General features: G+C 33.6%; 2 protein-coding genes and 1 long non-coding RNA gene across 4 annotated transcripts; all 3 read right to left on the reverse strand.

The window, feature by feature from the left end:
- Positions 1 to 1708: 1708 nt before the first annotated feature.
- On the reverse strand, positions 1709 to 20130 carry LOC120263203 (dehydration-responsive element-binding protein 1G-like). Of its 2 annotated transcripts, none has more exons than XM_039271087.1 (2): positions 19225 to 20130; positions 1709 to 2022 (listed from the first exon to the last, which is right to left on the reverse strand). In XM_039271087.1, exon 1 carries the CDS (start codon positions 19863 to 19865, stop codon positions 19227 to 19229), a length of 639 nt encoding a protein of 212 aa, XP_039127021.1. In that variant the 5' UTR covers positions 19866 to 20130; the 3' UTR covers positions 1709 to 2022; positions 19225 to 19226. The 2 variants fall into 2 exon arrangements, with proteins under 2 accessions (XP_039127021.1, XP_039127017.1); XM_039271083.1 differs by having other exon boundaries at positions 1994 to 2028; positions 19231 to 20130.
- Positions 2007 to 3043, reverse strand: LOC120263193 (dehydration-responsive element-binding protein 1B-like). The gene has a single exon (XM_039271079.1). It carries the CDS (start codon positions 2715 to 2717, stop codon positions 2025 to 2027), a length of 693 nt encoding a protein of 230 aa, XP_039127013.1. The 5' UTR covers positions 2718 to 3043; the 3' UTR covers positions 2007 to 2024.
- LOC120263215 lies at positions 17460 to 18758 on the reverse strand. Its single transcript, XR_005537033.1, has 2 exons — positions 18607 to 18758; positions 17460 to 17994 (listed from the first exon to the last, which is right to left on the reverse strand). It is a non-coding gene; the product is annotated as an uncharacterized LOC120263215 (long non-coding RNA).
- Positions 20131 to 21951: the final 1821 nt, after the last annotated feature.

Raw genomic sequence — 21951 nt, forward strand, 5'->3', positions numbered from 1 at the left:
TGTAATATATATTTTTTTCAATTTTAATGTTTAAATAGCTTCTATATATATATATGTATTTGTAATGTATATAATTGTATTATATATAAAACCATATTTTTATATATACCTAGTAACTCATATAAATATGTACAAAACATCATGTTCTATTTTTAAAAATTATTAAAATCTTTGACAATTTTTTTTTAATTATTTACTTATCCTAATAATATGCATAAAACATGCATAGATTAAGCGTTTTATAACTAAGATTTTTTTATTTTTTTTAAAATTAGAAAACATGGTTTATCTATTTAAATATATATATATATATATACGAGTTTTAAACACGTGTCATAAGAATATTGAAGCAGAAGAGGTGCATGAACTCTAGCGCACAAAGACAAAAGTCTACTTTTAGAAGACAATGTTTATAGATAATGTTTGAAAGGGCCAAAAGAAATCCGCACATAAAAAGTGGGAACAACGCGTTGCCAGCAGGAGACAACGGCCACCGATTTAAGTACTTTTTTTTTTTTTTATTCTGTCCCTTTGAATAAGAGATAGAACACTATAAAAAGCACACACTGAAGGTAAGTAGGAAGGAAACTTCATTTCCTTGCTGGCCTTTCTGATGCTCTGATGTTGTAACCCACTAACCCTTGAGGAACCTCATGAGCTTGTGGATATCTTGACTAATATCAACCGTCTTCTTTTCAGACTGCCGGTTTAACTGTCAAGTCGCACATGACTTTATAGCTTTTGTGGACCTGTAGTTTTGAATGACATTTCTTTATTAGCTGTTTGTGGTTTAAAATTGAGCATGTGATAATATGTTTTATGTTTTTTCTTTTAGAAAAAATATCCCTTGAGTCCTTGTCATAGTTAGGCATCATGATTAAATTAAATCTATTGAATCTCTTGACCTTTTCAAATATTCTTTTTAATTTTTTTTAATGATTTATTATTTTATTATATTTAATTATTTTATAAAATTACGATTTTACTTTTATTTTTTAATATTTCCTTGTTACTTTACGAGAGAGCTTGTTTTGTAGCGGGAATGCTCCGATGAGTTTATGAAAATTTTACGTGAGTTTATCTTGAATTTGAAGAGCTCCAACGAGTTTGATAGGAATCACCAGGGTTCAAAACAAGCTTGTTTGACCATGAATAGTCATGTATGGCTAAGAGAGTTAATTCATATAAGTCGAGAAAACTTGCTTCAATTCGAGATAGTTAGGGGAGTTATGATTGAGCCCATACAAAGATCAGGAGCTAATTAGCGATATGTGACCTTGTCCAGCCCTAACAAGTTTATACAAGACTGAGCAACCAAAGCGAGCTAGCCTTTACCCTGGCCACTGGAAGTTAGTTATAATTTTTTTTTTACATTAAAATTTTTCTATGGAAATAGAGGCGTTTTTGAATTTTGCCAATCAGCTATGCTTCCTTTGTTTTAATACACATGGTTGAATGATATTTGTTTTTATATTTTTTTATGTATAATATTTAACTTTTTTATTTCAAATTCTATTAAAATTGCTTTTCTACCATTCCATCCTTTTTAGGATTGTTACTTGTTCTCTTTGATGACCTTAGATATTTTGATTAGATCGGTATAAAATCAAAAATATGATTGTCAATCTAGAGTAGGTGGTTTTTATAATGATTGAAGTTTTACTAAGTTTTTAGTATACAAGTAAAGTCCAAAATTTCAAATCTCCACCAATACGCGTAAACCTATATTTATTTAGTTCTTTTATTTTTGTCTCCACATAAATTATTTTCTTGTGGAAAAATTTACACTCAATTTTCTCATTTATTTTCATTCCTGACAATTTTATTAATTTAGTCGCCACATATATTTTGTCAAAGTAAAATGATATACTCACTCAATTTCTTTCTTACCTTCTCCGTAATTTCCTAATTTTCCCTCAAATAACCAAAAAAAAAAAAAACCCTCCCCTTTTAAAAATCTATTTACATTTCACACAGTCCCTTCTCCACAATTCTAGATTCCCGCCGCGTCATCATCATCATCATCAGATGGAATAACTCCAAAGCTCCACGTCAGCATCATACTCCACGTCATCACATTCACTCATCGGCGGTGGGTCCAGCAACAACCCTTCCGCCATGCTCGCGTAGTAGTAACCCTCCGCCATCTCCATCTCCGCACAATCAAACCATTCACTCCTTCCCATCGCCTCATCGCCGGTATCTCTCGGACCATCTCCGGCGTTTGCCACACCCTCCACCACCGTCCCCACCTTCACCTCCTCACCTCTCCCAAACCTCTCCGCCGCCACCGCCGCCGCAGCCCGGATAGATCGCGGAGAACGAGAGACCGGGACGGGGAGCAACCACGCCGAATCCGCGAAATTAAGGCACGCGGATCGGCCACGGAGCGTGATCGCGGCGACATCGTGAGCTCTGGCCGCCATCTCCGCCGTGGCGTAAGTCCCAAGCCAGATCCTTGATTTCTTATTCGGTTCTCTTATTTCGCACACCCATCGTCCCTCACCGCGGCCGCGGCGCCTCACGCCTCTGTAGATCGGATGGCGAGTCTCCCGGAACTTGGTCCTCCCGGCCCGGCGCTTCGGCGGGGCAGTGGAGATGGTGGCGTAGCCGCGATCGGTGTCGCTGCTGCTTAACGAGGTGTGTTTTTTGGACTCCATTGCTTCCTTGATTTGTTTGTTTTTCAAGCGTATGAAGCTTTTGATGGAATTCCGCATGCATTTTTATAGTAGTTGGTTTTGGGGCACGAGTTTTATTAGCTCTGAGATGGGGGTTGAGACGGGTATTGCGCGCGCGCTGGATTTCTTTCCTAGTTTAAATTGCCAGGAGACTGTGGGCGCTGCTGTGTGGTTTAGAGGGCCATAGTTCACACTAGATCTGTCCAAGGGCCGGGCCGGGTCGGGTTTTGGTTCAGACCGGGCCTTGTTCGTAATTATTAAATTTTAAGCTTGTCTAAATCCGGCTTGGCTCGAAATTTTGGGTTTTAACCCTTGCCAAAACACGTCTAAATTTAATGACCTCTACCCAAAGCCCGCCCAAAGCAGTCCAAATAGGTTTTTCATCATATAATATGTTAAGTTATATAAAAAATTAACAATAATATTAATATGGTCAACCATTGGATAACCCAATGGTATGACATCAAAGTATAAGAAGAAGGTCATGGGTTCAAATATTATGAAATGTGTTTAGAATAGTTTCATAATTACTCAAATATTAATTTGTTGTAGCAGAATAGATTGAGAGGGGTGTTTATTTTAAGAGAAATAGTATGGGTATTTTTGCTTGGAATGTATTTTCAACCAGTTGAAAATATAGTGGTCGTATTATTTTTTATTTTGTCTTTTGAAATAAAAAAAATGATTAAATTACAAACTTGAATAAAAAAATTTTTTTAAAAAAATTCATTTGAGATATTAAAAAAAACTATTTTTAAGGGAGGGTAGATTCACACTTTTATTAATTTGCGAAAAGAATGAAATATTAATTCCCTATAGTTTACATAGTGGAAATATATTTTCAAATGATTAAATAAATAAATGGCCATTATTAAAGTCACCATATATATATATATTGATAAAATATGGATAATTTATGTTAATGACATGCACAAATATAGAAATTATTGTCTTAACACATATACCATTATCTTGTGTTGTGTGAGTTGAAATTTAAACTTGTCTCTGCAAATAAAAATAACATAACTCTACATGAGAAAATCTGGTGCTAATGAATTTTCTAGGGTAATTTTCTCAGTTGAGTACTAATGTTTGCTCTTATTTCAATTTGAGCACCAACATTCAATTTGTATCAAAATGAGCATTAACTTTCAATTTGATTGCACCGATGAGGCTTTTGGGGTTTCCCATTGAGGATTAGCTGATGTGGACACCGGACTACTTGCATGACCACTATAATGCACGTTATTTGCACCTTGGAAGGTGCCATGTCAGCAAGGTGAACAAGTGGCTTTTATTATGGCCACGTATGATGCCATGTCATCTTCTTTCCCCCTTGTTTTCCTTTCTCCTTTGATCCATGTTGCCCTAGAATCCCATTTTTCGCTTCCGGTGGAGTTCTTCAAGTCCTTGCTTTCCGATGGAATTCTCCATGTTGGAAACAATATTTGAGTAGCCCTGCACCTCCATATTGGGAAGGGTGATCACCAGTGCAAGCGGGAGAAAAATAGATCATGGATGTTAATTTAACCAAGTTTGCTAATTTTTGTATGTAATTCAACAGATGTGGCTGATTTCTATGTGTATAATTCACCAGATGTGGTTGATTACTATAATGTCATAAGGTTCTATGTAATTCACGTAAATACATTTATAACTCAAGTAGTGTATAGATATATAATTCACGTAAATACATTTATAACTCAAGTAGTGTATAGATATATAATTCACGTAAATACATTTATAACTCAAGTAGTGTATAGAACTTGTAGAGTCATTTATGCTCATGTTCTTTATCATATTATGTGCTTTTCTTTGATTATAATCAGGGACGGAACCAGGATTTATTGATAGGGGGGGCTGAGGGCAAAATGTTAAAAAAAAATTTTCAATCAACATAAATTGTATTCAATACAAAATAGTGCGATATTGTGACATTTAATTAAATTAATCACAAAAAACATAAAATATTTATCTATGCACACTAGAGCTAGAATTGTCATCTGTGCGACGCATGCTGCTAAGAGGAGGTAACTGAATACGACGAGTTTGCATTTTTTGAAAACATTGTAGAATTGCCTCATTGTCAATAGTTGCAAAAACCTCTTTCTCAATATAGATAATCATGCTATCGTTCATCCACTCGTCTCCCATTTTGTTGCGCAAGTCAGTTTTCACAATATTCATCGCCGAAAATGCCCTCTCAACACTAGCTGTCGCAACTGGCAAAACCAATGCCAACTCAATAAGACGATAAACGAGTGGAAAAATAGTACATTTGCCAGTATCAATCATCTTTATAGCAAAACCTCCCAAGTCCCCGATATTTACAAAATCTTCATCATGTCGCACATCATAAATAAAAGTAGTAAGTTGATCCTCAAGCATCATATGTTCAGTCACCGAAAAGTCTTCAGGATGCATCATATGTTACATCATTGAATCCAATTTTATTATGTGTTAATGAATATTTATGATTATGAAACCTTTGGTATAACTAGTCTTATTGAAAGTTTGAAACCTATTTTGTTATGCATTTTACTATATAGATTTAATACTAAACATTATTTACTTATACATATATACATTATGATACATATTAATATTTGATATTTGATATTTTCAACATTTTAACTCATCAAGGCATTTAATCAAACACATTGTAGGCATATTTATAAAAATGAAGTTTATCATTCATGTTATATTTATTTCACCCATAAATTTAATACATTCATTCTCTCATTTTCAATAAGAAGTGATCATTGATTATATAATCAAATAATTAAAAAAAATAAATACTAAAATATACATACTCAGTGAAAAGTAGAGAGGATGCAGTGTAGTGTAGAAGCAGTTAGGTTGAAGAAGCAGCAAAGCTGGAATTTTGAATATTTTGAAACCTGGAAATAGATTTTGATTAAAGGGTAAAATTGACCTTTCAAATGTTTGAATGTTGGTTAGTTTTGAGAGGGAATGAATGAACGGCTGAGATTAATTTCATCAAGATGATTGGTTTAAGTTCGAGGCAACCTCAAGAGTCAAGATTAGTTTTCCAATGAATGGCCAGGATGAGATAATCAAATGGATGCACATTAGTTCGAGGCAACATTAGTTGGTTTGGTTTAACTAGAATGCAATTAACTCATGCTCTCAATGCACCGGTTTTCATTTCGATTCATCGAAATTTCGTAAATTATAAAAGCTTCAAACTTAGGTGGTCTGTTTTTCCTTTGAACATCTCATCTTCCATGAATTATCCCGACTTGTACAAATGTTTTTCGAGGTCGAGTTGAATACAAAAAGTTCTTCCCTCATTGTCTTTAGTATCTATGTAGTGATTATCAAAGGCGGATGAGGGGTGCTTTGGAGGGGTCTGCATGGCTAAAGGGGGCTGGTTTACATGGTTCCATAACTTCAATGTTTTTCCGCCAAACATAAAAAAACCTTGCTGGGTGCCGAGGGGGCTGAAGCCCCTGCTAGCCCCCCCTTAGTTCCGTCCCTGATTATAATCAAGCAATGAGAGTAAGAAGATATACAAAAACCCATACAAAGAAACTGGAAGTGCTTCTCTTAAGTTTTGTAATGCATGTTATGTTCAAGGTATGCAATGAATGCGCCGGCCAAGAAAATTAATGTAAATTTCTTCTTGCACTCTTGGTCTCTTGCTCTAGAATTACAACCTTCTTGAAGAACTTCTCCTTGCGTTCTCAGGCTCAACTGGAAAAAAAGGGATTCTATGGCGACAAGAATGGGCGGAGAAAAGGGAGAAAGTGGGGAAGAAGATGAGATGGCATCATATGTGGTCATTATAAAAGCCACTGGTTCACCTTGCAGACATGACGCCTTCCATGGTTGCAAATGATGTGGATTATTAGTGGCCATGCAAGCAGTCCGGCACCCACATTAGCCTCGTGCAATCAAATTGAAAATTAGTGTTCATTTTGATACAAATTAAATGTTGGTGCTCAAATTGAAATATGAACAAACGTTAGTACTTAACTGAAAAAATTATCTGAATTTTTTATCTCACTATATACTATTTTTTATTTTTAACTTATTTTTAATTTTTTAAAAATTTTTACATTATAAATGACATACTCATCTAAATCATTGTCACGAGAAGAGAAGGAGTACATCAATTAACAGAGAAAAAAAAAATACAAATATTCTTTCGATGTATCTATAATCTATATTAAAATAAAATATGCAACATACCCCCTAGAAAATGGAGAACTCCAGTATTCAACTTTTGTTTAACCGGGGAAAATAGGCAAGCTCACGTTGGATGCCTACGTATAGGAAGGGCTGTGAGCTTGCATCATGGATTAGTTCTCTCCCCCATACGTCTATAAGTATACAACAGAAAAAAATCTCAGTTGTAACAGTAATAAGTAAATAGTGATTAATTATATATAACATGAGTTCATTACTTTTTTCTTTAACTTTTGAAAGAGCTTTTCAATATCCCTAAAGCTTCTTAATTAATAGCATGTACATCGGAAATGACATGTACAGGAAGGACCAAGTTTATGTTGTGACAGGTTGACCATTGAAGAGGCGTTTCCTTAGATGAGAAGAAAAGGTCATTTATAGCTACTGTCCAGTGACAAAGACTGAAGAAGAAATACTAGTTTTTTAAACTCATGACGAGGGATAACGAAACAAGAGCGGAAAGAGCGTGTGGTGTGTGCGCTTAGGGGCGGTCGTAGGAAGAGACTTGAGTATTTACTATTTAGGGGGGTGCATATGAATCATATGATCAAGGCTTGAAGCTTTCTGTTTGTTTAGAATTTGTTGAATATTTGACTTTGTAGTTTGTAGTCCAAGGCCAGTCATCTTATCTTACTTTGTCGTTTGGATAAGGTACGACAACATATAGAGGATTAAATTTGGTATTTTTTAAAGATTAATTGTCCAATATTTTATTCTTTTCCTTCATTCTTTTGTGTGTGTAGTTTGAGCATATTTCTTTATCATAGATTAAGGATTAAGATTCATGAATTATTTTTTTTTTTATAAAAAGAATGTACTATTGATAGAGAATAATTTGATTTTTATAGTTATTTTATTTAAAAGGGGTGTTTTTGGTTTTAGAGGATAAGCTTAATGTTATGTGTTCCTGAAATATTGTAATATATAAATCATACTTTTGCCTACGTAATTTTTAAATGAAAGTTAAAAATGAAAAATAAAATTGATTTATGAATTATACCTAGAAGCTCATTTTGGTTTGTAAACAATTAAACATATAGTGATATTTATCTAAGGGCCTGTTTAGCTTTAAAATACAAAAATATGACATAATTTTATTATGTAGGAAGTATAAACGATTATTAGAGAACTTGTGGTATATTTTATTCTTACAGAATGAGTGTTTCGTTAACAAAATAAAAAAATTAAGGAGTCCAGCCGTTGGTGACTGGATCATCGGTGGACCGCTAGGATGTCACTGGCCAGTCCGTGCTGTGGACCGGTGGTCGATTACCGAAAGCCGGTAGGACCACCGGTGGATTGTCGGCGTGCCATCGGAGGCCGGCTAACCGGTGGGCGGATTGGTGGTCGGTTGCGAGAGGCCGATTAGACCATCAGGGGGTTGTTAGAGATCTGTCGCACCGCCGGTGTACCAGTGGCTGGTCGCCGGAGGCTGACCGGACCATCGAAGGATCGCCAGAGGGCAGCTAGACCGCCGGCGGATCGTCGGAGGTTGGTCGTATCACTAGTGGACCGATGGCCAGTGCGAAAGAGGGAAAATTTTTTTATAATGAAAAAATATTCCACTCTTAGTGGAATTTTTTTATACCATAAAACCTATAATATATCATAATTTTATATACTAAAATAAATACCCAAAAAATCAATATAGTAATTTTGACCTATCCAAACATGCCCTAAAATATATAGTACATATAGACCCTTTCATTTTTTTGACAAGAGAATAGACAGCCTGAAAGCCCTACTATACCATCAAAGACGTGCACAAGCCTCAGTAGAGCAAGTGAGAGTGGAACCTGCGTACATATGGGCATTGGGACCACTTGCACACAACCACTAGCGACCCTTTCATTCTTTTGTGATATATACTTCATGATGCACCAATTTACACAATCAATAAATAATTGTAACATGAAATTCAATTCATGTGCCACAAAAATACTAAAGCTACGTCATCGAGAGATGCTAATTAATTTATAAGTGGTTCGTGGAGATAAGCCAACATATTGTATAATTTTTTTTTTTATTTAAACATAAAAGTATAAAACAAATATGATTCAATTGTGAATAAAATAACACATACACTATATTATATAAATCTATAGTAAACTTCCAACCAACTTTAAATTTTATTATTTTTTAAGTATTAATGTTTTTGAATTACACTTTTTCTTTTTAGATGTTAGGAGACAAGCACTCTATTTAAAATTTAAATTAGAAACAAAAACAGAAGTGGAGCACAATCACAAACTCAACAACATCTTACTCCCAAATTACATAATTGTATCTCTCCTTAATAAATATTTTTTTAAAATTCCTCCATATATATATATATATATATATATTTGGTTTCTTTTCCTCTCACAACAGCTTGGCAAACACTTTACAAAAAAATCAAATTGAGATGGTCACATGTTACTTGTCTGCATTTACGTAGATGACATTATGTACTTAAGCTCTTCTCAGACAATGGTGGAGGAATTCAAGCTTGAAATGCAAAAAGCTTTTGAGATGTCAGATTTGGGCCTTCTGAACTACTTCTTGGGATTGGAGGTAAAACAAAGTGAGAATGGAGTGTTTATAGTGCAGAGGAGATACGTTGAAGAAACACTCAAACTGTTTAAGATGAATCAATGCAAGCCTGTAGTAACACCAATGATCGTAGGCGAAAAATTACAAGCTGATGATGGTTCAGGAAGCACTGATTCTAGAAGCTACAGGAGTTTGATCTGTAGTCTACTTTACTTGACTCATTCTCGTCCTGATATTGTGTACACTGTGAATATTTTTTCAAGGTTTGTTAGCAGGCCAATAAAGCAGCATTTAGGTGCTGCAAAGCATTTGCTGAGATATATTGCATGAACTGTTACTTGTGGTATTTGGTATACTAAAACCAATGAATGTAAACTGCAAGGATTTACTGATAGCGACTGGGGTGGATCGATTGAAGATAGAAGGAGTACATCTGGTATGATATTTGATTTTGGATTAGATGCTATTTCATGGGATTCAAAAAAGCAAGATGTCACTACTCTTTTGACTACCGAAGCTGAATATATAGCTACAACGGCGGCGGCCTGTCAGAGTGTATGGTTGATGAGGATGCTGGGGGATTGTGGGATGAAGCAAAGTCAAGCAATTGAAATATGGTGTGATAATTGATCCACCATTGAGATTGCAAAAATTCCTGTGCATCATGGACGAACCAAGCATATAGATATACAGTATCATTTCATTTGTAGCTTGGTGCCAGAAGGGAAAATTGTTTTGACGCAATGCAGATCAGAGGATCAAAAGGCAGATATTTCTACAAAATCTCTCCCTGTGAAGAAACATAACTATCTAAAGATGTTGCTGGGAATTGAAGAGTCTTCAATCAAGGGAGGGTGTTGTAAGTTGATTGAAGAAGCTGCTAAGAAGGAGAATTGGTCAGCGGAGGTAAAATGGGAAAATGAAGTTTAACCTCACACTTGGTGTGTTAACCAGTGTAGTGCAGAGGAAATCCTATGCTCTTTACAGCCAATGAATGAGCTAGAAGATCTATTGACCAATATGTGAAGAAGTTTAATTTGTCTGCAGTGTTGTGTCGCTTTAAAGTATGTTTCAGATATATATCGTAGATTAACTCTCTAGTGTACTAAGAGACTGTCTGTGTCTTGGAACTTTATTCAAGATATTAAGTTATTATTATTATTATTATTTGAAAAAATATGTGTTTTGTATTATAAAAAAAAAACCCCTCTCGCTCTTCTTCCTAATTTTATCAATAATATTTTTCACTCTACAGCCATATCAGACCAGCTGATCTTCAACACTTGGTTCTTCTAGCTCGGCTCTTCGGCGGGGTAGAGAAGATGGTGGCGTGGTTGCAATCGGAGTCACTGCTACTAATCGAGGTATGTGATTCCATTCCTTGTTTGATAGCTTTTGATTCCTTGGCCTTCAAGTGTTTGTTAGAATTCCGCAATGGATATATAAGTAGTGTGTGTTGGTGTATTGGGACAGAGCGCACAGGGTTGACGTTTTAACTTGTGGATTGGGAAGCATTTTGGTAACTCAAAAGCGAGCAACGTGAGTTGTTTTGTCACGACGGTCTCGTGGGAGTGTGCAGTGGCTGAACGAGAAGAAAAGTAGAGGGTGCTGACTCAAACAATTAAAAATAGATTTTGAAGATTTATTAAATTTTTAAAAAAATAGAGTCGTTCATTGTTGTTTGGCCGATTGAATTAAAAAAATAAAAAATAAAAGAAACTATACGATATAGTCAATAAATTTTTTTATATAAAATTTATTTAAAAATTAAGGGCCAAATAATAGAATGTTATAAATATTTTTCTATATATATTTTTATTTATTTATTTATATGTTATATTCTAGCTTATAGAAATCACTGGGTCAAACAATGCATTTTTACCATTTTTCTAAAATTATAATTTTTATTCTATATAAACTGATTTGTAATAAATAGAGGGGCCAAAACAATAAAAAATTATTTTTTTTTAAAAAAAAAGAGAATACTTTTATACTATATGAACCAATATGTAAAATATCAAAATAATAAATTTTTGTTTTTTTTTTCCAAACATTTTTTTAACTATGGGTATTCATTTGCAAAAACTTGTTATTTTAAGAAAAATAAAATAAAGATTCAATGGATATATATATATATACATATATGAAGAGAGAGAGAGTGTGTGTGGAGAGAGAGGGAGGCTTTTAACTATGCCCTCCTCAACCCCGTAATATATATATATATATATGGACCCGTTTGGTGGATATGATAGGATATGGACAAATATGATATGAGAACTGCATAAGAGTAGGAAAAGATATGGGGATGATAAGCTCATATCCTATCATATGCTCCATGCGGTATGTAAATAGACAATTATCCTTTATAACATAGTTATATATTTTTTTTTAAATAGACTATTTTGAATTTTTTCTTTAATAATTTATTTATCGGTATATTTTAAATTTTTAAAAATAAATAACTTATAAATAATGTCCACAAATATATAGACTGCAATATCACTAACTTGCAAAAAATTATAGTTAAAACCTTTTTTCATTGGAGAAAATCATACACAAAGTCATCAATATAATAGAAAGGTAGAATAACAAACTCATTAATAGAAAATAAATAAATCAAATCAAAATCAATTTGAAAAATAATCATCAAACTAGAAAAACTAAAAATAAGACATGATTAAAAAAATATATTTAGATGAAAAATAATCTGCTCCACGAAGATTGACGGAGAAACTTTTAACCACTCTAAATGCCTAAAATCTTATAGTGAAAGTAGTGTTTTATCTAGTTGTTGACAACCTTCTTATCCCAAGCATTGTATTTAAAAAATAATAATAAAAAAATTACAATGAAACCCCAGATAAGGGAGACAAACCAAATAATAGGGGAAAAAGGTAAATTTATTTATTTTTATCATATCCTACTTGTTTCTATCCTGACTCCCCCCATAGGATTTATTATCATGTCTCTGGCATAATAAAGTGGGCCACTAGGATAATATTATCATATCTTATTGGTACACCAAACAGAAGCTAGCAGCATGATATGATTGTCTATCATATCCTATCGTTCTTATAAAGTCCACCAAACAGACCCTATATATATATCATTGGTTGGGCCAAGGGGTGCTGAAGCAGCCCCTTGCCCCACTTCTTCCGCCCTTGGGTGTGTGCATACAAAAAAAAAACTTGGTGTTCTCACCATTTTTTTGTTTTCTTTTTCCTCGCATGTTACGAGCTCAACTATGTTTTGAAAGAGAGTCGAACCATATTTTTTTTATATATAGGAATCAAACAACTTACTTTTTAGATAAGACTAGTGGTGTGCCAATGCTTTTGTTATGTGATCTTTTTGTTTGGTTTTTTTAATTTAACAATATAGACAAGCTATAATCACGTCTTAATGTAGTGGTTAATTACTTTAGTAATGGATGTGCGGTGTAACACAATATAGAATCCCTGTGTTGTAGTATTATAATAGTGCTATGCTATTGATCTATTGTTCCTGGGTCCATGTATTGTTTATAAGTGGGCCCGATAAGCCCTTTGTGGAAGGAGTTCTCTCTCTTTTTCTTACAAAGTGACATATGATTTATTAACTTGATATTATTCTTGTAAATCTTTAGGATGTACATGGAATGGACTTTCATTAGTTGATGTAATACTTGACCAAGTTAATAAGTTTTTAGGATTTAATAAACAAATATAATTGGTGTCTCTCTATACCTATATGTCTTTTAATAAATTTTTAAATAAAGATATTTGTCACATTTTGTTAAAAGAGGGGAAATTGTTTGCATACCCCTGCAAAACCATGAAATTGCTTAAATACCCCCATACAACTAATTTTTTTATTTATATATCATTTCCGTTAGTTAGCGTTAGCTACCGTTAATGTTTATAGAATTAACCATAGTTCCCAGTTAATCCAACTTAATAAAATTACCCAATTACCCTTAACATCATTCAACCTAAACCATCTGAGAAACATTCTCAAACTTCTCAGCCACTCACCCGCCATCTTTTGCGGTTTCCTTCTTACCAATCCCTTCAAGCCACGCCATCTCACTCGTAGGTTCTTTCAAATCGGCGTCAGAGATGTCTATGCCGTCCCCGGAGGTTTCAACCTAACCCTATTGGACCATTTCAACGCCGGCTACAGCCTACGCCGTAGCATCTGCGCATGTGCCGTTACCTTCACTGTCAAAGTTCTGAGCATGTTCAATGCCGTCACCGGAGCTTACTCGGAGAACCTCCCAATCGTGTTTATCGTCGACGGGTCAAACACCATTGACTACTGTACTAATCAGATCCTCCACCACACTATCGGATTACTAGATTTTTCTCAGGAGATCTGATGTTTTTCAGGTACTAACTTGCTAGCAGGTATGGATCCCGTCACCCCCACTTTGTTCTCTTTTATTTGTGTTATTTAGTAGCGATGTGATCACTGCCGGTGTGAATCAGAGGCTGATGTGAATTATTCGGAAGGTGCGCATGAGGTGATAGATGGTGCATGTTATATCAACAGCGTTGAAGAAGAGCAACCTATGGCTTCATCATCTAGTGTTCAACAAGCCTACAGGTAAGCAATGAATATTTACTTATTGGCTTCAATACATTCATATCGTACTCATTTTTAACAAAAGAAATATTTTAGTTAGGGGAAGATCAAGATCAAGGGGAAGATACCATGCTTATCTGCCACCAACAGTAAAAAAAATTGGGAGGCCTATAAAAATAAATATCTTTATGTTGTCTTCCCTATAATTATTTCATTTATTTTTAAGTTCTAATTGCAAATTCATCTCCATTTTTCAGGTTGATGTTGAGAATAGAGTTTAAGGTTGTTATTTGTGTTATTTGGAGATTGTTGTTTTTTAGAAGTTTAATGTGTTTTTGCATAAATGAACATATGTATAATTTTAGTTGATGTTAAAAAAGTTGGTGTTGGATGTAATTTGTTTTAAAGAATTTTATGGGGAACTTGTTTGTTCAAAAAATTTGATGTCCTTTAGAGAACTTAATAGTTAAAAACTTGATATTGTATGGTTGTTCAAAAAAAAAAAATTATTGGATTTCTTTCTTATAAATTTCATATGTGATTATATTTTGAGTATGTGTATGAAATTATTTGTTATATATTGTTACATGTTGTAATTTTTATCTATTTTTAAGTTGTGTTCGTAAAGAGCATGTGATAATGTAAAATTTTTTAGAAATGTTTATAAAAATCTTAAAAATATGAATTTACACAAAAATTCATGATTTTTAATAATTTTTAAAAATAATTAAGGCATATATAAAAAAAATTACATTGGATATCTATAATTTAAATAATTTAAAGTCTATAAAATATAATAAAAAAATTTGATGGTACATTAGCAAACCTATAATGATCATTTGTTGAATGAAATGAGTAATGTCTACAAAATAAGAAAAAAAAATTTAGAGGGGTATATAAGTGAACCCATTTTTGTAATTTACCATTTTTTTCCATCCATTAATTTAACACTATTAAGAGTCAACTTAACCATAGGGGGCCTATAAGCAAATATAATTGATTTGTAGGCGTATACAAACAAATATTATTTTTATGGGGGTATTTAAATAAATTTCATAATTTTACAGGGGTATACAAGTAAAAAACCTAAAAAAAAAAAAACAAATTGACAGATTTTAATCATTTAGGTCAAAAGGAGAAATAAAATACCACCTCAATGCGGTATTTGTTTGTTTAATTGGTTGGATTTTGATGTTAGTCAATTTTTTTTTTTAAAATACAAAAATAAATAAAAATTTATATTACAAAACTAATTTTATTTTCTATCACGTGGTTTTTTTTTTCTTGACCCACACGCCTTAACAACACAATCACGTGGTTTGAATATGATAACTTTAATGTGATTTTACATATGAACCATTGATGTGGCCATCAATGTCGAAGTTTGAAGCAGGAGCTTTGACAATGTAGCAAAAATAATTTATCTTTATGTTTTTTTTATAATTTTTTAATTACAAAATGTATTTATACTATTTAGATCATCTATTTATATTATCGCTGTAGTAAATTAGAGTTAGAGAATTACACCCTGGATAAATTATATTTTCAAGTGCCACATACATTTGGTTGCAATATGTACATATAAATTTAATCAAGTGATAAAAAAGTTATTATATTTTCAAAAATTATTTTAATATAATATAATGTATAGTTTTTAGTAATAAAATAATTTTAAATTTATGACCTCTTGGATTTATTAGCATTAGATCATTTATATAAAGTGTTAGGTTTTTTTTTTTTTTGAGAAAGTGGATTCAAATTTCAAGAAGTGTACAGATATGATGAAGTATTAACTTTATATACATGTTTTTTTACGGACATAATTTGTTTATATTTAATAAAAAAAATAAAATCAAATAATCTCAAACATGTTAAATTGTTTAATAGTAAAAGCTGAGATTTTACTGATTTTGATCCATATAAACGCTTTATAAGAGCGTTGGAAGCATCTGGAGACAAACATTGTATCCTTTGTGGATCAATATATGATTTGAAGAAGAAGAAGAAAAAAAAGGTCACTAGATTAACTAGATAGTTTTGTCAAGAATTCGCAACATTATAGAATTTGTAAACTTCGATTACTAAATTTATTTATTAAGAAATATAAACAAACCAAGTTGTTCCAACTTGACATTTAGCTGGTGAATTTTTCATTTTTGGATTGCGAAAATGATTACTAAAATTTTATCAACCGAACGGATGTATTGTCCGTAAATAAAGTGCTATATTTTTTTGTATATATATTTAAAATATTATAGATATTTTTAATTTTTTTTTTGTAGTATAGCAAAAGGGTTGATAGTCTTATAATACTAATCTTTCTGAAAGCATCATGTAAAATTTTCAAATGTCTTGAATTCAAGTTTCATTGAACACAATAGTAGGAATCTAGTTTTCGGTGTGGGTTTTGTTTATTATTTGAATCCGCATCACCCTACCCTATGAGAGCTGAATAATTTATTTCTAGTTTTATGCAATCCATATGTTTTATGGACCAAAAGTTTTGTAGACCGGAAATTTTGAATGACAATTTTTTATTAGCTGTATGTGGTTTAAAATTGAGCATTTGATAATATGTTTTATGTTTTTTTCTTTTAGAAAAATATCCATCGAATCCTTGTCATAGTTAGACATCATGATTAAATTAAATCTATTGAATCTCTTGACCTTTTAAAATATTCTTTTTTTAATTTTTTTAATGATTTATATATTTATTAAATTTAATTACCTTATAAAATTACATTCTTAATACCTTCTTGTTACTTTACCAGAGAGCTTTGTTTTTAGCTGGTATGCTCCGATGAGTTTACGAAAATTTCAATTAATCGAGTTCATCTTGAACTTCAAGAGCTCCAATGAGTTTGATACGAGTCACCACCAATGTTCAAAATAAGCTTGTTTGAACATGAGTAGTCTTGTGGCTAAGAAAGTTAATTCATATGTGTTGAGAAAACTTACTTCAATCCGAGATAGTTAATCGAGTGACAATTGAGCCCACACAAAGAACAAGAGCTCATTAGCGATATGTGGCCTTACCCAACCCTAATAAGTTTACACAAGGTTGAGTAACCCAGTGAGCTAGCCTTTACCCTGTCCCTGGGAGGTGTTTTTGAATTTTGCCAATCAGTTATGTTCCCTTTGATTTAATAAACATGGTTGAATGGTATTTGTGTTTATATTTTTTTTAAGTATAATATTTAACTTTTTTATTTCAAATTCTATTGGGATTGCTTTTCTACCGTTCCATATTTTTTTAATGTTGTTGCTTGCTCTCTTTGATGATCTCAAATATCTTGATTGGATCGGTATGAAATCAAATAACATGCTTGTTAATCTATTATAGGTTGTTACTGTCACGTCCCAGCCCCATAGCTGGGCCCGCGGACAGACTGGCCGCATCCAATGGGACTGGGTCCCACTGGGTGCAAGGCCTCAGTTATTAACCTGGTCAGAGTCAACCTTAACAAGCTGATATGAACAGAACACAAAAGCACAAATAGGATACTGGAAACTGAAATACTACAAGTACGGACTTTAGCAGCCCTACAGAATACAAATACAACCCAACAGTTCGCAAATTACAAATACAGTCAGAATATAAGTCTTACACTCACAAGAGGGTAATATAGAGGTATTGATAAAAGCAGACAATACGACCCCCAGACAACCCCCGATCCAAGACTTGATCTTCTCCTGCGAGAACAGAATTCACATAGTGCATGGGCCACAAGGGCCCAGTAGGATTGCAGAAACAACAGATATAAAAGATATTGCAGAATAAAAGCTCATGCTTCATACAGAAAATATGTGCACATGGCTAGGACTTACTCCTCCAAGCTGGGAGGGTGACATGGAGGGTGAGTTGGCAACTTAAAGCCCAGTCAGCCAAAGTGCTGAGGTGGGCTTCGCAACGTGGCTTAAAAAAATATTTTTATTTTGCTGACATGTAATTCCGGCGGCCACGTCATCAAAAATTCACCTGAAACGATCGAGTGACCTGTCGGTGGAACTAAATTAAAATTCAGTGAGCAGTCTGATACAAATTGAAATTCGGTGAGCAAACTTGAAATCGGGCAAAGTTTAGTGAGCACCCAAAATTTTTACCCTATCTACGGTTAAACAAAAACTCTCAAATTTCCCTCTCTGAAATCAAGGGTTTGAAACAAAGATAATACAAGGCTTAATTAGACTAAGCAAGCATTCAAGATAACCTTAAATTTAAACAATTTGGTTTAGGAAAAGTGGAAAACTTATCACACAAATAATCCGAATTACACAGGTTTAAAAAATACATAAACACAAACATGCATGAATTTATGTAACCATATTTCTAGGAAATTCCAGAAAACAAAAACCAAAATATAAAAAAATAAAATAAAAGAATCATCATAAGGCAAATTTAAAAGCATGTTGACCAGATTATGCTCACAAACCAGATGCAATTATATAACAACACATACCATGGCTGCGGATCTAACAACAAGATCAAAGCTATACGTATGCATACAAAGTTAATTAAGACAAACTAAAGTAATGAATACAAATCATGCTTACTGTCATGCTTCAAACAAATCACAATAAAGTGGCAAGCTAAAGAAAGAAACATAAGCATGGATCTAACCTCCAGCCAAAAAGGAAGCAAGATCTGGAGTTGACCACCAAGGAAACCTCAAACTCTGGAGTTGAAGTGTTTCTAAAGGCAAGCTCTCAAGGAGAACACACACACACTACCAGAGTTCTAAACCATCATACCATCTCCTCTTAAAAACTAAACAAAACAAACACAAGTCCATAATTTACTCCAACAGGATCCGGTTTTTAAGAGCAAAGAGACAAAATAATGGGGTCCACTCACCAATAATACTCAATCAAACCAGTCAAAGTTAAAAGAAAAATTTTACAAACATTACAGTTACCATGCTACGTGGTTTTTTTTATAATGATTAATGTTTTTCTAAATTATTAGTATACAAGTAAAATCCACAATTCCAAATCTCCACCAATACAATTAAAACCATATTTATTTGGTTCATTTGTTTTTCCCCTCACGTAAATGATTTTCTCGTGGAAAAATTACACTCGATTTTCTCATTTATTTATCTTTCATTTATTTTCTATCTACTAATTCTTCTCCGTAATTTCCTAATTTTCCCTCAAATAACAAAAACCTCCCCTTTAAAATATCTATTTTTTCACACAGTCCCTTCTCCACAATTCTAGATTCCCGCCATGTCATCACCATCAGATGGAATAACTCCAAAGCTCCACGTCAGCATCATACTCCACGTCATCACATTCACCCATCGGCGGTGGGTCCAGCAACAACCCTTCCGCCATGCTCGCGTAGTAGTAACCCTCCGCCATCTCCATCTCCGCACAATCAAACCATTCACTCCTCCCCATCGCCTCATCGCCGGTATCTCTCGGACCCTCTCCGGCGTTTGCCACACCCTCCACCACCGTCCTCACCTTCTCCTCCTCACCTCTCCCAAACCTCTCGGCCGCCACCGCCGCCGCAGCTCGGATAGATCGCGGAGAATGAGAGACCGGGACGGGGAGCAACCACGCCGAATCCGCGAAATTAAGGCACGCGGATCGGCCACGGAGCGCGATAGCGGCGACATCGTGAGCTCTCGCCGCCATCTCCGCCGTGGCGTAAGTCCCAAGCCAGATCCTGGAATTCTTATTTGGTTCTCTTATTTCGCACACCCATCGTCCCTCACCACGGCTACGGCGGCGCACGCCTCTGTAGATCGGATGGCGAGTCTCCCTGAACTTGGTCCTTCCGGCCCGGCGCTTCGGCGGGGCAGTGGAGATGGTGGCGTAGCCGCCATCTGTATCGTCGCTATTGCTAAACGAGGTGTGTTTTTTGGACTCCATTGCTTCCTTGATTTGTTTGTTTGATGGAATTCCGCATGCATTTTTATAGTAGTTGGTTTTGGGACACGAGTTTATTAGTTGTGACTTTTGAGATGGGATTGAGACGGGTCGCGCGCACGGTGGGTTTCTTAGTTCAAAACTTCAAATTGCCAAAAGACTCTGGGTGCTGCGGTGGGGTTTGGAGGGTCTTAGTTCATACCTCCTTCTTGACATTGGGTTGAATTTTAGGGTGGAGTCAACATTATTATTTTTTTTAAATTGGAAAATTGGGAGAATTATTTTATTTTATTATTTTATTTTTGGAAAAAAATTAGAAATTAGTAGTTTTTTTTTGTTGGAATCAGATATAAATATTATGAAATGTGTGAGCACTGCTCCCCCACGTGTTCGTTCCTGGGTTCGGGCTCTTGTCGCCTTTCTCAAAAAAAAAAGTGTTTAGAATAGTTTCATAATTACTCAAAAATTAATTTATTGTAGCAGAATAGATTGAGAGATGTGTTTATTTTAAGAGAAAATACTATGGGTATTTTTGCTTGGGATGTATTTTCAATCAGTTGAAAATATGATTGTCATAATATTTTTGATTTTGTTTTTTGAAATAAAAAAAATGAATAAATTACGGAATTGAATAAAAATTTATGTTTTTTTTTCATTTGAGATATAAAAAAAACCTATTTTTAAAGGAGGGTATATTCAAAACATCTATTTTTATTAATTTGCGAAAAAGAATGAAATATTCATTCTCTATAGTTTGCGTAGTGAAAATATATTTTCAAATGATTAAATAAATAAATGATCATTATTAAAGTCATTATATATATTGATAAAATATAGATAATTCATGTTAAGGACATGGGCAAATGTAGAATTATTGTCTCAACATATATATCATCATCTTGTTTGAGCTGAAATTTGAATTCGATTCCACAGTAAAGATGCCACAACTTTATATGAGAAAATCTGGTGCTAATAAACTAACAGATCATAAGCATCATTATATATATATATATATATATATATATATATTTTTTCTATCTCACTATTTATTTATTTTTTAATTTTTACATAATAAATAGACTACATATCCAAATCATTGTTACGTTAAAGAGTACATCAATTAACCGGGGAAAAAACTACCAATATTCTTCCGATGTGTCTATAATCAATATTAAAATAAAACATGCAACATACGCCCTAGATAATGGAGAACTCTAGTATTCAACTTGTGTTTAACCGGGGACATTATAAAAGGCAAGCTCACGTTGGCGTAGACTGAAACCTCACCTTCCAAGACTGGATGCCTACGTAAAGCGTGAGCTGTGAGCTTGCATCATGGGTGAGTTCTCTTCCCCATACATCTATAAGTTATACATCAGAAAAAGAGTCTCAGTTATAACAATAAGGACTGTTTGATTCATAATAATAATATATTACCACGTAACGAGATTATTATAGTAATATGGGTGAAAATATTATATAGTTAAAAATATTATGGTAATTTAATATAACCATATTTAGTTGAAAACTCTTATTAGCGGAAATAATTCATTGTTTTATTTGATTCATGGTAATCAATTTGGTAAAATATAAAAAATTATGAGATTACCACAGTAATCCAAGATTGACACCAAATTTGGTGGTAATAAAATTATCAATTTTCTTAGTAATATTTTCATGTTGGTAATGTGATATTATCATTCAGATTATCATCCATATAATATCAAATATAGTAATATTTTCATATTATCACGTAACTCGTGATAATCTTTTTATATTACCGTGAATTAAATGATACCTAATAACTAATAGTGATTAATTATATACAACATGAGTTCATTATTATTATTATTTTTTTCTCTTACTTTGACAGAGCTTTTCAATATCCCTAAAGCTTATTAATTAATTGCATGTACATCAGAAATGACATGTATAGGAAGGACCAAGTTTAAATTTTAACTTGTTGACCATTGAAGAGGCGTTTCCTTAGATGAGAAGGAAAGGTCATTTATAGCTAGTGACACACAAACTAGCTTTTTAAACTCATGACAACGAGTGTACTGCGTAGGGACGGCGCGGAACAAGAGCG

Source organism: Dioscorea cayenensis, chromosome 1, assembly GCF_009730915.1.
Source record: "Dioscorea cayenensis subsp. rotundata cultivar TDr96_F1 chromosome 1, TDr96_F1_v2_PseudoChromosome.rev07_lg8_w22 25.fasta, whole genome shotgun sequence".
Taxonomy (NCBI): Eukaryota; Viridiplantae; Streptophyta; class Magnoliopsida; order Dioscoreales; family Dioscoreaceae; genus Dioscorea; species Dioscorea cayenensis.